This window comes from Schistocerca piceifrons, chromosome 6 (genome assembly GCF_021461385.2).
Source record: "Schistocerca piceifrons isolate TAMUIC-IGC-003096 chromosome 6, iqSchPice1.1, whole genome shotgun sequence".
NCBI lineage: Eukaryota > Metazoa > Arthropoda > Insecta > Orthoptera > Acrididae > Schistocerca > Schistocerca piceifrons.
In genome coordinates, this window is record NC_060143.1 from 560,290,903 (window position 1) to 560,307,777 (window position 16,875).

Sequence of the window (16,875 nt, forward strand, 5' to 3'; positions counted from 1 at the left end):
ATTATTGCGAAAATACGTCTGCTATGTAAAAGGAAGCGTGACATATTCGCCAGTTGGTACCCGAAATTCTAAAGTATGCACCCCCAGCACTAGATTTTAACGACTAATAACAGGTAACATTTGAGACTGTAGACTTAATAAGTCGACGTCTTAAATCTAACGTGACCAGTCTGATAGCTACAGAAAAATACGTGGTAGCTCAGAAATACTGCGCTAACCAGGCTAATAGACAGACTGAATGTAACTAATGACGCTGGCTCTAGAGGGATATCACAATATACCCTTAGATTATATATCACAATATACCCTTAGATTATATATTACCGCATTTAAATGGTTCTCACTCACCATTTGAGAAGGGACAAAGATAATGCATCATGTTATTCACTAGAAGATATATAAGTGATGCTACTGTTTTCCATTTATTGACACAGACCTAGTGAACGCTACGTACAATAACAGCAGTTTGCAGTCAAAAGCCTCCTTAAAAGCTTTATAGACTGTATTTTCCTATATTATTGCTCATGTTACTCTAAAAGTACGTCACAAAGGTGAAAAGACCGATGTTGACGTTGTCGTGGTATCTAAACACGTAAGGTGTGTAGCCAATCTGTGCAGTTGGATTTCCGGAAACTATGTCTTGCGAAAATAAAAACCTGTAACAAACAACACCACCACAAACATATGCGCAACGCAGTTTCTTATTATGGAAGGAAAGAGTAAGGTGCTTTCGTTACCAAACAAAAAAATTACTCAAATTGTTGATGGACGTTTACTGCTTGTAAACAGTCGATCAAAGTCAGTAAGAGTGACATTTCCAAAGACAATGTCAGAATCGATATATGGAAAAATAAATAAAACGACTTGCAATATACTGAGAGATGTCTAACATTTTGAATCCACAGGTTAAATATTGCTTCATATAAATTGTCTGTATAACTCATTAAAATACACGTATTACGTAATATAAACAATATCGGTATGAAAATTCGATCTTGTACGCCTTGCAACCACAATCAACCATCAAAACACACCTTGCACCTAATGCAAGACACTGTTGACCACTAATATGCTCCATAATTATTCGAATTTCGTATTTAGTAATGCACAACCTATTTTTTATTACAAAGGATTTTAAGATTTATTTTGTTAAATTTAAAGACGACAAACCCATGCCACAGTGGCTGAGAAGTTGCATCATTTCACTGTGAGCTGTTTATTACAGCTTGTGCGTGTGCTTCTCTGCTGTTAGTTAATAGTCCATCGAAATCTTATATAATCTTCACTTTCCGCTGTATCGTGTGTCACCTTAAGATTTTTTATACTCTCTCTGGCACTGTGGTAGGAAGCATTTGAATCCCCATGAAAACACCAAACTCTGTACTTAACTTCTTCAACATGTCCAAACACTTGACCTGCTGCAGAGTGAAAATCTCATTCTGACAACATCCCCTAGGCTCTGCGTAAGCCACGTCCCCGCAAAATCCTTTCTTTCAAGAGTATTACTCCCGCAGATTTTGCAGGAGAGCTTCTGTGAATTTTGGAAGGTATCAGATGAGGAAGTGGCTGTGAAGACGAGTCGTGAGTCGTGATGGGGTAGCTTAGTCGGTAGATAACTTGCCTGCAAATGGCAAAAGGCCGAAGGTTCGATTCTCTGTCTGGCACACTGTTTTAGTCCGCCAGGAGTTTCATCTCTGCGCGCAATCCGCTTCAGTGTGAAAATTTCGTTCTGGAGTATATAGCAGTTAATCAGAAATATGTGCAGTGATGAACAATACTTAGTTGCATGACTCAACTTCTCAGCCACTTTGAATTTCAGCTAAATAGATCTTAAAAGCATTCTTAAAACAAAATAAAAGAATCAGGGGCATTCATGGCTAAACACGAAATTTGAATCTGTAAGGACCACCCTAATAACTATCCTCTACTCCTATAAACGCTAAACAAATGCCACAACACACATTGTAGCGGTCGTGTTGCAAAATTTAGGTGGTCTCAACGGAAAATGACGTTAGATGTACTGCTTACCCATGATGCGGCCTCAGTTAAGCCCTCGGCCAAATCGTTCATGTTCGTATTTCCAACATTGCAGGGTGACAGCACGACAGTTCCAGTTTGCAGAGGTGAAGATATATACCTCGCAATACACGAAGAACAGACGAATAACAGCAGCAACAGCGGTGGAAAATTACCATTGCTGAAATGACGTAATTACATTCCACATCAAGGAAGTTAAAAAGAAAGATACAGTTCGTGGCGTACGTATCTAAAATTGTCTTGTACCGGAATCAAACACGATCCATTCTGTGGTGGTGTCCAGCCTCGTAATACCGTGTTCTTTAGCCTAGGAAGATGTACAAAAATTTTCCTGTAGCCACATGTCTGGACAGTTCATAAAATCTGTAACGCGGTAACCAATAACGTTTTTTGCCCCTGGGCTTCTGATTTGACAAATATAATGTATGTTTTACTCTACAACTGGAAGCCACCCACATTAAACTATCAACCCTCACTATCTTAGCATACATTATAACCTTAGGTGTGGCCATGTATGTGAGATGTCACCTCCAAGCGAACAATGTGCTCCACATAGGAAAAACTTAATGCAAATACCGAAGCAGGTTGGTTCCTTTAATGTAGATTTATAGCATAGTAGGTAGGATAGTACGTGGATCTTATATGCACCGTGTATAATGTAATCACATCATAGCATATTCCGCAAAAGATGGTGACGAACAATAACGTGATAATTTAGTGGTAAATTCCTTGATTGGTGTGTGACACAGTACCAAATCGCGACAGACAAACTGTACCACTGGTGGTATTGTGGAGAACAACACTTCCCTTGTTTTAATATAGCTAGTCAGAGTAGCTTATTATAGCCGTATGCATACAGAATGTCGTTAACTGCCTACATGTACACCAGTAGACAAACAGCAGAAACGTTGCATAAACACCCCACTGCGAATGTTTTGTACGTTATTCGTTAATTGAACACCACTTTAAAGAAATTACCACCGAGCAGTGGTACTCCTTCTCAGCACTCGCCGCTACCAAGTCGCAACGTAGTATTGCCTAAACCATCACAACCCAAGGGGCTCCTGTTCCAATGCTAGGAGAAATGACGAAGTCACAACACACACATTACTGGATTGGGTACTCGAATACACTGTGAGCAGCCCACTGTAATTTGGTGAAAGTAAATTGTCGTCTGTCGTCCAGTTCTCATCCGCTGTAAACGATGTCATCTTAGCAGGAAGGTGGAGTGGCAGAGGATTTCACGATGAACAACCGGCCGATACTGCTGACATATTGCTCTCATATCATGTCATTATATAGTTCACGCGGATAACTGTATATAGCGTGGTCCACTGATAGTGACCGGGCGAAATATCTCACGAAATAAGCATCAAACAAAAAACTACAAAGAACGAAACTCGTCTAGCTTGAAGGGGGAAACCAGATGGCGCTATGGTTGGCCCGCTAGATGGCGCTGACATAGGTAAAACGGATATCAACTGCGTTTTTTAAAATAGGAACCCACATTTTATTACATATTCGTGTAGTACGTAAATAAATATGAATGTTTTAGTTGGACCACTTTTTTCGCTTTGTGATAGATGGTGCTGTAATAGTCAGAAACGTATAACTACGTGGTATCACGTAACATTCCGCCAATGCGGACGGTATTTCCTTCGTGATACATTGTCCGTATTAAAATGGACCGTTTACCAGTTGCGGAAAAGGTCGATATCGTGTTGATGTATGGCTAATGTGATCAAAATGGCCAACGGGCGTGTGCTATGTATGCTGCTCCGTATCCTGGACGACACCATCCAAGTGTCCGGACCGTTCACCGGATAGTTACGTTATTTAAGGAAACAGGAAGTGTTCACCCACATGTGGAACGTCAACCACGACCTGCAACAAATGATGATGACCAAATAGGTGTTTTAGCTGCTGTAGCGGCTAATCCGCACATCAGTAGCAGACAAATTGCTCGAGAATCGGGAATCTCAAAAAAGTTGGTGTTGAGAATGCTACATCAACATCGATTGCAACCGTACCATATTTCTATGCACCAGGAATTGTATGGCGACGACTTTGAAAGTCGTGTACAGTTCTGCCACTGGGCATAAGAGAAATTACGGGAGGATGACAGATGTTTTGCACGCGTTCTATTTAGCGACGAAGCGTCATTCACCAATAGCGGTAACGTAACCGGCATAATATGCACTATTAGGCAACGGAAAATCCACGATAGCTGCGACAAGTGGAACATCAGAGACCTTGGCGGATTAATGCATGGTGCGGCATTATGGGAGGAAAGATAATTGGCCCCCATTTTATCGATGGCAATCTGAATGGAGCAATGTATGCTGATTTCCTACGTAATGTTCTACCGATGTTACTACAAGATGTTTCACTGCATGACAGAATGGCGATGTACTTCCAACGTGATGGATGTCCGGCACATAGCTGGCGTGCGGTTGAAGCGGTATTGAATAGCATATTTCATGACAGGTGGACTGGTCGTCGAAGTACCATACCATGGCCCTCACGTTCACCGGATCTGACGTCCGCGGATTTCTTTCTGTGGGGAAAGTTGAAAGGCATTTGCTATCGTGATCCACCGACAACGCCTGACAACATGCGTCAGCGCATTGTCAATGCATGTGCGAACGTTACGGAAGGCGAACTACTATCTGTTGAGAGGAATGTCGTTACACATATTGCCAAATGCATTGAGGTTGACGGACGTCATTTTGAACATTTATTGCATTAATGTGGTATTTACAGGTAATCACGCTGTAACAGCATGCTTTCTCAGAAATGATAAGTTCACAAAGGTATATGTATCACATTGGAACAACTGAAATAAAATGTTCATACGTACCTACGTTCTGCATTCCAATTTGAAAAACATACCTGTTACCAAAATTGTGAGCCATATGTCTGTGACTATGGCAGCGCCTTCTATCACAATGCGAAAAAATGGTCCAACTAAAACATATATCCTTACGTACTACACGAATATGTAATAAAAATTGGTGTTCTCGTTAAAAAAACGCAGCGCCATCTAGTGGGCCAACCATAGCGCCATCTGGTTTCCCCCTTGACGCTAGACAAGTTTCGTTCTTTGTAGTTCTTTCATATGACGCTTTTTTCGTGAGATATTTGGCCCGGTCACGATCAATGGATCACCCTGTATACAACACTTTAGCAAGCCTACCACGTTACGTCACAACAGTATCATATACCGGAGGTTTCTAATGCAAATTTACAAATAAGGTCTCTATCCCATGTAAAGAAAACAGCACCAAGAAATGAACTTTCCTATATATATATATATATATATATATATATATATATATATATATGTATATATATATATATATATATATATATGTGTGTGTGTGTGTGTGTGAATGACATAAACAAATATAATCATTATATATTTATTATATATTTATTTATTTTGGAACTCGTTAGGAAATTCAATATTCCGATATCCAAAGAATCATGAGTGTGTTGGGAACACCAAAATTCAAGCATAAGTCTCACCATGGAGAACGCAATGGCCGACGTCCTTCACATAATGAGCGACAGCAGCGACGTTTTCGTACAGTTTTCAGTGCTAACAGACAAGCAACACTGCTTTATATAACCACTGAAATCATTGTGTGACATAAGACGAATGTATCTGTTAAAATAGTGCGGCGAAATATGGCGTTAATGTGTTACGGCAGCAGAACACTGAGTCGTGTGCTATCGTAATCAGCACATCGTCTGTAGCACGTATTCTAGGCTCGTGATCATAGTGGTTGGACCCTTGAGAACTGGAAAACTGTGACCTGGTGACATATGAGTCTTGATTTCATTTGGTAAGAGTTGATGTTACGGTTAGAGTGTGGCACAGTCCCCTCGAAGCCATGAACCCATATCTTCAACAGGCACTGTGTATGCTGGTGGTGGATCCATAAGGCGCGGGATGTTTTACGTGGAATGGAATAGATCCTCTGGTCCAACTGAATTGATTAGTGACTGGAAACGGTTATTTTCAGCAACTTGGACACCATCTGCAGCCATTAATAAACTTCATGGTCCCAAACAACGATGGAATTTTTGTGGATGACATTGCGCCATGTTACTTGGCCGGAGTTGTTCGTGACTGCGTTGAAGAAGATTGTGGACAGTTCGAATCATTTATTTCGCCGCCCAAACCGCCAAACATGAATCTCATCGAATATTTATGGGACGTAGTCGAGAGGTCAGTTCGTGCTCAAAATCTTGTACTGGCCACACTTTTGCAATTATGGACTATTGCAGAGACAGCATAACTCAATATTTCTGCAGGGCACTTCCAACGATTTGTTGAGTCCATGCCACGTCGCACTGCAGCACTACGTTTGGCAAAAAGACATCCTACACGGTTTTAGGAGTTATGCCTCGACTCTTGTCACCTTAGTGCAAATAATAATTATAACTCTGCAACCAACGCTGTTTGTTTACTCGTCGTATTTTACTGGATGCTGTGCCATCCCTGCTATGAGTTGAGAAAGTTTTGTGACTTAAAGTTAGCGTCAATAATTTTTCCGATGGCACTAAACATAGAGAGTGGAATGGGTTAAGCACGAAATTCAGCCAATAATTTTTAATATATCGCAAGCTCAGTAATAAAAAATAGATGTCTGGAGATTTTCGTTCCCTTTACGTTACATGCAAAAACAGGAGTGATGAATCTACTACAACAGTTTCCTATAAAATAAAAAATAAAGAAATATGAAAATAAGAAATGAAAATATAAAGAAAATAAGAAATAAAGAAAATATTGTGTGACCCATGAACGATAGGTAGCGTTACTCTCCAGTTTAGTCGTATTAATCATTTAAGTTTTGTAAAATACAGGTGAAGACATGTTAAAAACGTTATTTCTAACTGCGAAAATTTGCGAGCAGTCACACACGTCAGCAAGACACCCAATTACGTAAACAGGAAATTTTATTTTGACCCTCGCAATGTAGCTGTCACAGTTCACGACTGCAGACACGCAGTGCGCAGTTTAGTGATAATAGCTATCAGCGTTTGTTACGAGATTCAGTGTAGCAATAAACATCAGAACATTTTTCTGAGGGCGGAAGAAAACAGACTGAAGCGGTAACGTCCATAACATTCGTCAAGGTACATTCTACATTACATCTATCTTGTCAGGAAGTATCTGCTGTGTTTGAAATCACTCACACAACGAATGAAACCTGCAGTTGATGATGTCATTGCATCGTGTTGTTTTGAGGGAACTCGGGGCGAATGTAATTCTGTTATTCAGCACTAAAGGAATACTAATAACCAGTGTATTCCTTTCGGTGAGGAAAAGATAGAAATATGTGAAGGATAAAGATATAGCCTAACAACGAAACGATAATTTGAAGACAAAAAATTATGTTCGCGCTTAAGATTCTAATTTCTGGCCTTGGCCCATAGATGGGATAGACGTCGACCACACGGAAGCGCCTTGTATTCGACTCAAACGCTGGCTGGTTTTTACATTAAAAATGGTTTGCCTCTTCTCGAAAAGTAGTGGCTCAGAGCAGGTACGCACATTTCGTACGGTTATCCATGCACTTTCGTTTGCTTCACGTCGAGCACATGTCGTAACTCGAGACACATGTGTGAAAAGACAGTGGAACGATCTGTAGTTGAAAACTAGTTTGCGCAGGAAGAAATTCTTCTACAAAATGATTCTACATTGACGAAAAATATAAGTGCGTGCAGTGAAGAGTATAAATCGGACCGGAAGAATTTTATGGAATGCAGGACAATAACTGCAGTTGGCATCATCTGTCGAAGGAATTCTGAACCAAAGCGCACCTATCAGGATGCAGGTCTAACTATGATAAACTTAGTTTTAGTAGCGAACGATGATATTTTGTTGTTGATGAACCAGAACAGTTATGATAAAACACATTTAAGAGAAAGTTACAGAAGAAACTGCTAAACTAACAATTTTTTCAAATATTTATCAAGTAGTTCTCTGAAGAAACTGCTAAACTAACACTTTTTTTTCAAATATTTATAAAGTAGTTCTCTGAAGAACTACTTTATAAATATTTGAAAAAATTGTTGGTTTAGCAGTTTCTTCTGTAACTTTCTCTTTAATGTGTTTTATTATAATTGTTCTGATCCATCAACAACAAAATATCATGGTACGCTACTGAAACTAAATTTATCATAGTTAGACCTGCATTCTGATAGGTGACTCTCCCTTAATTTTGAGAAAACACATGATTTAGTCTTTCACAGCAAATAGTCATACCAACAACTGATGTAGCACTTGGACAGGAATCAATAAGAAGGGTGGATTCTTGCGAACTTTTGTGTGTACATATTGATGAAAACTTGAACTGGAAGTATCACTTTACTCAGCTGCTCACATAATTAAGTTCAGCTGTTGTTGTTCTTCGTGTGATTGCCACTTGCCTGCGGGCCTTAGTCCAGCGTGACGCAGGGCGGCCGTGTTATTACTGATGTGGCAATGTTGGTGGCATAGGGTGGCCAGAAGCCCTTCCTGCCGCCACCCCATACATTCGGGATGGAAGAAGTGTATACCACAGCTGTCTGCGTCAAGTGTAAATCATGAAATAGAGCGAACGGTTTCAAATGACTACTAGCCTTGTAACTGAGGTGGAACGTGGGGACCATCCTGGTATTCACCTAGCAGGATGTGGAAAACCGCCTAAAACCCACATCGATTCTGGCCAGCAGACTGGCCCTCGTCGTGAATCCGCCAGGCGAATTCGATCCGGGGCCGGCCCGCCTCCAGGAAGCAGCGCATTAGCGCTCTCGGCTACCCTGGCGGGTCCTGCGTGTGATTACCACTATTGGGAACTGATGATAGAACCTCCTAGTATATTTTGCTTATTTCCACTGAATAACATATAAAGGAGTACTTACGTGGGGTAATCCGTCTCTTGCTGATGGCATAAAAGCAAGCAATAAGAATAATATGTGGTCTTGCAGGCACTTTTTAAAAGAATCAGGCATTTAATGCTAGTGAAATTTACAAAGAACTTTTCACCATGAAACTGCTCACCAGCCTGCTTGGAGGTACGAATTGAGTCGGTTTGGAAAGATGTCAGACAGCCATTTTATCCTCTCCAGAGAGAAGCTGTGAGACAGCCATCACAGTTTGACGTGCTGGGTACTGGCAGTGGGACGGAAAAGGCATCCGAGATAGTCCCAAATATTTTCTCTGGAGAACAGGTCTGGGGTTCTGCTGGCCCTGTTTTACCTCATCATCACGCACACAGTTCACAGAGACGCGAGTCGTCTGTGGACGAGCATTGTCGTGTTGAAAAATGGCATCACGATACCGTCGCGGGTGATTTACATCAACCTCTATACGGATACTCTACAAGTCACACTTAGGTGCCTGACAGAGGGTTCATTGAAACACCTTCACAGTAATTCTCTATTATTCCAATCTCGAACAGAGCAAGGAAAGAACGCATCAACAAGGTATTTTCGCATTCGGAGGATAGAGTTGTTGATTGAAATTTGGTGATAAGATTCCGCCGAAACAAAAAACGTCTTTCCTTAATGATGTCCACCCCAAATCCTGTATCATGTCAGTTACACCCTCTTCCCTATTACGCGACAATACAAAACGTGCTTCCTTTGAACTTTCTCGAGGAACTCTGTTGATCCTATCTGGTAAGGACCCCACATCACGCAACAGTACTCCAAAAGAGGACGGACAATCGTAGTGTAGGCAGGCTCTTTAGTAGATCTGTTACGTTTTACGTTTGTCTTTCAATAAAACGCGATCTTTTGTTTGCCTTCCCCACAACGTTTTCTATGTGTTCTTCCCAAATTAACTTGTTCGTAATTGTAATTCCTAGGTATCTAGTTGAGTTCACCGTCTTCAGATTTGACTGATTTATCGTGTAACCGAAGTTTAATGGATTCCTTTCAGCAGTCATGTGGATGATCTCACACATTTCGTTATTTAGGGTCATTTGCTCATTTACGAACCATGCAGATATCTTTCCTAAATGGTTTTGCAATTTTTTTTATCTGATGGCTTTACTAGTCGATAAACAACAGCGTCTTCTGAAAATAACCTTAGACGGCTGCTCAGATTGTCTCCTAACTCGTTTATATAGATAAGCACGAGTGTACCTTGGGGAACACCAGAAATCACTTATGTTTTACTCGGTGACTTTCCGTCAGTTACTATGAACTGTGACCTCTCTGACAGGAAATCGCGAATCCAGTAATATTACTGAGACGATATTCCATAAGCATGCAATTTCACTAGAAGCCGCTTGTGTGGTACAGTGTAAAAAGCGTTCCGGAAATCCATAAATACGGAATCACTCTCAAATCGCTTGTCAACAGCACTCATCACTTCTTGCGAATAAGGAGCTAGTTGTGTTTCACAAGAACGATGTCTTCTAAATCCATGTTGACTCTGTGTCAGTAGACCGTTCTCTTCGAGGTACTTCATAATGTTCGAGCACAATATATGTTCAAAAATCCTCCTGCACATCGATGTTAATGATATAGGCATGTAATTTAGTGGGTTATTCCTACTACCGTTCCCGAATGTTGGTGTGATCTGTGCAACTTTCAGGTCTTTAAATATGGATCTATCGTCGAGCGAGCGGTTGGATACGACTGTTAAGTGTGGAACTATTGCGTCAGCATACTCTGAAAGGAACCTAGTTGGCAGACAGCCTTGACCGGATGACTTGCTTTTGTTAAGTGATTTAAGATGCTTCACTACTCCGAGGATATCTACACCTACGTTACTCGTGTTGCAGATGTCACTCTTGTGGACGTCGGTTCTCCGTGACGTACGTTATGTAGTCAGAGTTCTCGGAATCACCTGAAGTCATACGAGATGTCTCCCCACCTCGTGGCACAGGGAGTAACTCAGCTGTGCCTCTAGAAAACATGGGAAGAATGGAACCTCTAACCAGATTGCCATCTTACTCCCACCACAATGGCAATCCCAGGATGTGCAGCAAAGCAGTTCATCCCAGAACTCAATGCGGCGGCATTCATCGGCATTCCATGCTTCCTGCTAAAGGCACCAGTGTTGTGGTGCCAACGTCAGCCTATGCGTGGGACGATTATTGCCTAGTGCAGCTGCTGATGGTCAAGTTTCCGACCAATGATGTGCGATCAGATTGATCTGCCTGATACTGGAACTGGGACGACATCCGAGATGGTGCAAGAATATTTTCTACAGGGAGCAGATCTGAGGATTTAGACGGCCACGGCAGTACCTCAGCATCACGCAGGCAGTTCACAGAGACGTATGCCATCTGTGGACGAGCATTGTCTTGTTGAAAAATAACATCACGATACCGCCGTTGCAGCTCTAATCATTTCCATACACGCAGACGTCGTGTCGACATCGTGTACAAAGTTACACCGACATCCGACCGTGTCTTCTTGGTGTTTCAGAGGTAGTGTACGTGAACGCTAATTAAATTCGTCACAACACAATTTGAGAACAGGTGTCCAAATCTACAGTTAGGCGAGGAGGAGAGAAAAATAACGGAGGGTGCACCAATCAGGAACTTGTAGGCGATCAACATGTAGCAGTCCACAGAATCTTATCAAGTATACATAACATGTAAGCGGACTCGTTCTGCATCTCTTCAGTGAAACAGCCGAGGCAAGGGTCTGTGGGTCATACAAGTAAGTAACCAACTAGGAGGAAGTGTGTCTTGCCTGTGTCGACAGGCAGACATAGTACGACCGGTACTGTATCAGCTGGATTACAAAAATACTGACGGTAAAACTTTGTGCATTTAAACTGATACAGGTAAGGCTATGGGAAAATAGAAAGAAAACAGGAGATGTATAAGCCGATAAATGTAAATACTAATAATCTAGGCTATCAAACGCCCGTAAACCACTGACCACAATAATGTCCAGACGAATAGAAAGTGAAGTTCAGTTTTGTCTGTTAAAAGTCAAACAAAGAACGAAAGGTTCGCGTTCGAAAGGTAGGCTTTGAACGTACTACGGCTGCTACTTCATTAACACTTTCAATAAATAATGTATAGAGTACATCGAAACCAACGACTTACAGAAAAAAAATAGAGAACAGAAGAGTAGTAATATGCTTAAATGATTACGTTTTCATAGACATCACCTCTCTAATGGAATGAAGACAATTTTAATTTGTGCTGGACCGGAAATCGAACCCGGGTTGTTCGCTTATCGCGAGCGGTCGCCTCACAGTTAGGCTACCCGACCAAGCTTCACGGCCGGTCCAAACCTTCCATATATCGCCAGTCACGTATCTACAACCTGCACTCGTACATGCATTATGTATATTTCCGTGAGACGAGGCTTTTAGTTGAATGCCGCGTGCCCAGTGTCTGCAGATGAATCCGATACTGCACTGCTTGTGTTGTTATAAAACTGCAGTGCATCGTTCGGTCGGACACGCATACACTCATGCACGTATGTACGAAAGAGACCTACATCATACATCTAAATAATACAGCTACTACAATATCGATTCTTCTTTGTCTGGGAAGCAAGATTACACAGCACAGTTGGGGAAAGGGGGGAAATGGTGAAGCGAAAGTAAACTTTCTTATCAAAGAAGTTCAGCTGCTGTCTCTTACTATATTGTGAAAATCTGGGAATTTGTGGTGTGTTTTTATGGGACCAAACAGCTGAAGTCATCAGTCCCTAGGCTAACACACTACTTAATCTCACTTAAACTAATGTACGCCAAGGTCAACACACAGACGCCCATATTATATTGGGATTGTGGAAGGATTTACTGATAGTGTGCATCTTGACAAACTGTTGTGTAAAAACTAAGGCGAACCGTGGGAATACCGCAGAATGAAGTAACGAAATGATCAGTGACGCAATAAAGGTCATTGAAGATTGAATGAAAAGTGTGTTTTAAAGAGGCACTGCAACGAACAGACGAACCATATGTATAACAGAAGCCTCACCAGTGAAAGCGAAACTTCAACAAATCATCAACCATTGGGTCGAATAAAAAATGAAAGTAGCGGATCAGTAAGTGATAAAATTCGTAGTGGCAGGAGAACACACCTATGTACTGAAGGTTATGGAGGATGTAGCGTAGAGAGAAGGAACATTACTGTTTCACGACATCGGGGTGACTGGAGACGGAGTATAAACTCGGACTGTGTCAAGGATGGGGAGGGAAATCGATCGTGCCCTTTCAAAGGAACCATCTCGGAATCTGCCCCGAGCTATTTTGGGAAATAACGGAGAACCTAAATCTGGATGCCCTGAATTGGATTTGAACAGTCGTCCTCCCGAATGCGAGTCCATTGTGCCAGTCACAGCGCCACCTCGCTAGGTAATAGGCAGATGTCTGGATGTAACAACAGACAAGATGCAGAATGAGATGGACGACAGCAACAAGGCTGTCGGAAGCGTCAGGGGGAAAAACTGTAATAGTGCGAAGGTAAGGTAACGAACAAGAGAGCAAATGTCATTTTCCAGATCCGCTAAATTTCTCATGTTTGCTAACGTTATCAGCCTGGTTATGTTTGGCAAATTGTGAACTCATCTCCAGTTCGTTAATACTGGTAGTTGAAAGGTAGCCGCCTCAACATAAGGCCATCTTATCTCCGAAGAAAAGGGCAACTCCGGAAAACTATTGACATAATCGCGTCAGACGTACGCTTATCGCTCAAAGGTCGCCAGTCCATCAAAGCTCAATCCTTTTATCACATTTTGCTACTTAATGTTCCTAAAAACCGTCCAGTGTAGGAAATAATGGTTTACGAATCCACGTTTGCTGACTGCGAATTTCATCTTACAAACGTATGGAAATTCAAAGATTGCGTAAGGTAGTTTCAAATGTCATCCAGATATTTATACGTAAATAAATATTTCATTAACCTCTTCTCATGTTAAGCACTGTCTAAATTACGTTTTTCAGGTATTTGTAATAATCTCCCGATGTGCCTTCTTTAAGTAAGGTGGTAAGTAGCACCTGTAAATGGAAGGATCTTGTTATAGGTGCTCATAGATTCCAATTTGTTCGGAATCCATAAGATTTTTGTGAATTCAGATCTTTTTTTATGAATGGCTCTAAACTTACTGTCGCTTAAAAATAGCACTCTGAGACCTACTGTGGTGGTGAAAGGTTTTGTAAGGTCCCGAGTTCGAGTCTCGGTCCAGCACACAGTTTCAATCTGCCAGGAAGTTTCAATAGATATCGTATGTCAGAAACAATGGAAGGTGACAACACACATCTTTGGCGAACGTTTCGAACAGTATGATATCAGTCTATCCAGTGGTCGTTTACAGTCATTTCCACACAAGTAAAAGCACCAGTAACTGTTTCAAAGTTCGTATAATTACCTATAGTGAAATTATACATAACAATACGGAAATGGGCATTTACTGCGTGAATTAAATTAAATACTATGCGTTTGCTTCGCTCAACAACAGATGTAAAAACGTCGCCTTAAGGTTCAACAAAGCGGGGAGGCCTGCATGTTCGTGAACGAGGATATGTGATAAATGGCAAGAACCAAACGATTTGATTGCAGCATTCAAAGAAACTGTCCTCAGATAATTGGTTAAAATTCATAATGAAGCGGAAGCGACATTGTACAGTAGCAGTAGTTTACTTAAGATACAGCGTATCTGATGGGAATATTGCACAACCAATAAGCTCTCATCCTTCAGCGATAGTCCCTACATAGGGAAGTCAAATGTAGGTTTACAGTATACCAAAAAATAAACAATGTGTCCGAAGACCATCGATGATGAATACATTTAACAGACAAATAAAAATGGAGAATAATTGAGACTACCAAATTTGAAATTCTACCAGAAATTAAATTTCCGTCTTCAACGAAAAAAAAAACCGCGAAATTGCTAGAACGTATTTCCTGCGACATTCCTCACTTAGGTCGTGGTGTGTGATTGGCGCATCGAAATAATATATATTTTAATCACAAAGGTAATGCGATTGGGGTAGATCTATCTATAAATACTTCTCCCCTGTGTTGATAATATATGTCTCCCATGTATCTGATACAGCGGGAGTAGAAAGTTTGTTTTTTGTTTACTTTTGGTTTTTACGTCTCTACTTTTTTACTTGGCTGTGGCGATGATTAGTTGACGGACATTCCGATTTTGCCAGAAGATGCGTAATTGAACTGATTTCATTTAATGTGCGTTCACAATAAATGTTGGATGTCCTCTGACAGAGCACAGTATTCGTATTTTGTTTCCTCTAGATACTACAATTCATGTGTTTTGCCTTATTATGGAGACTTTATTTATGAAGCATATCTTGATTTTTTCGATGAATGGCTGACCGAGGTATCTGCTTGTTACTCATTATATGGAGATGAATAGCAGCACACAGGTTCAACAGGAATCACGAATACAATATTATTAGCAAATTGTGGTGCTTGCATTTCGCCAGACAATGTTGTCCGTTTCAAGACTCACCGTCTGTGGCGACCCCGATGACCGTGGCCCACAGCAGGAAACTCCAGGCTCGTCTCCCCTTCATTTCAACTGCCGCTTTAAGGAAGTCACTGGTGTTGCTCCACTGCACTGGTGGTGAACATCAAACAAAGACACTCGGGCAGGGCTTCGAGGTAACCAAGCCTTAGCACTAGGTTCGCATCAACCGGCAGTTCTGAGGTGCTGTGTGAGTTACTTATAAGCGAATAATTTACTCTCGTAAAGGTGTATCAGCAGCTTTGCTGGAAACTCAAGACACATACTCTGTAAGCTATTTTGCGAACATATGTGAAACTATGATAATACTGCAAGGTCCTTTTAGGATAGTCTGTATCCCAATATTCAAGTTATTTTTCATTTTTTTCTTGAGGTATCCTTGTATGTAACGGCAAGAAGGAGTGAATGACTGAAAAACATTCGGTAACTATCGCAGAAGAATTGTGCGAAGATGGAGACACTTTGCCGATATTTGGGTATTGTTGCTGAGACAGCACTCCTGTATGCAAAGCAACAAGTGTTTCTGAAGCAACGGAGGAATTGCAGAACCGGAAAAAAAGAATCACTATGCCGGTATCGTGTCGGAGTCGCTCAGTCGTTTAGCATGAAACGCGAGTTCGCTACCGAGCAAAATAAGAAAATACAGAACACACGTTAAACTTCGGACACTGTGCCAAAATCGGAAGTCGCTGGATTGGCAGTTCCGTATACAAAGCAACAAGTGTTGCTGAAATATAGAAGAAATTGCGGGAAACGCGACGGAAGGTTCGCGGTGAGTCTGGACCTCTACCTCACGTCCTGATGCCTTTCACTGTAGTAGCGGACGGCAAACTCGACTGCCCTTTTCCACTGAGTGACTCGCTCTACATCCGCGTTTGCACCTGCGCGGGGCTGTCACGGGAGCGCAGCGACAGGGGCGTCCGTTATGGTGGTAGCACTGCGCACAGTGGCGGCTGCGGTGCCGGCGCTGCTGTCCCCTCGCGTGAGGCGCGGACCGCAAGACTAGTGCCGCCTGTTCTGCATCCGACGCGCGTCGCGTCGCCTGCGGCCAGCTACGCCGGTGGGATGGGGGAAGCGCGCCGCGCCGCGCCGCGCCGGGCCGTTCTGCGCACGCGCGGGCCGCCTACCCCACGCGCCACGCGCTCCGGATGACGTAGCGTGCATGTCGCGTCAACCCGCAAGCGCGCGTGCTGCTGCGGCGGAAATTTCGCGTTTGCGACTCCACCCTTGCTCTCTCTCTCTCTCTCTCTCTCTCTCTCTGTCTGTCTCTCTCCCTCTATCTCTCCCTCTGTCTCATTTTTCTCTCTTTTCACTGTGAAACCAGGTACACGGCCCGCGGCTGATGCACGAATGTAGCGAAAAAAAAAGAAGAGC

General features: G+C 42.1%; 1 protein-coding gene across 1 annotated transcript in view; it reads right to left on the minus strand.

Moving 5' to 3' along the window:
- Nucleotides 1–16,527, minus strand: part of LOC124802917 — a 369,091-nt gene extending 352,564 nt beyond the window's left edge. Inside the window, exon 1 of the mRNA XM_047263988.1 lies at nucleotides 15,487–16,527. Coding sequence (XP_047119944.1) covers nucleotides 15,487–15,550 — 64 coding nt within the window. The 5' untranslated portion in view covers nucleotides 15,551–16,527. The remainder of the gene's footprint in view (nucleotides 1–15,486) is intronic.
- Between the last annotated feature and the right edge of the window lie 348 nt (nucleotides 16,528–16,875).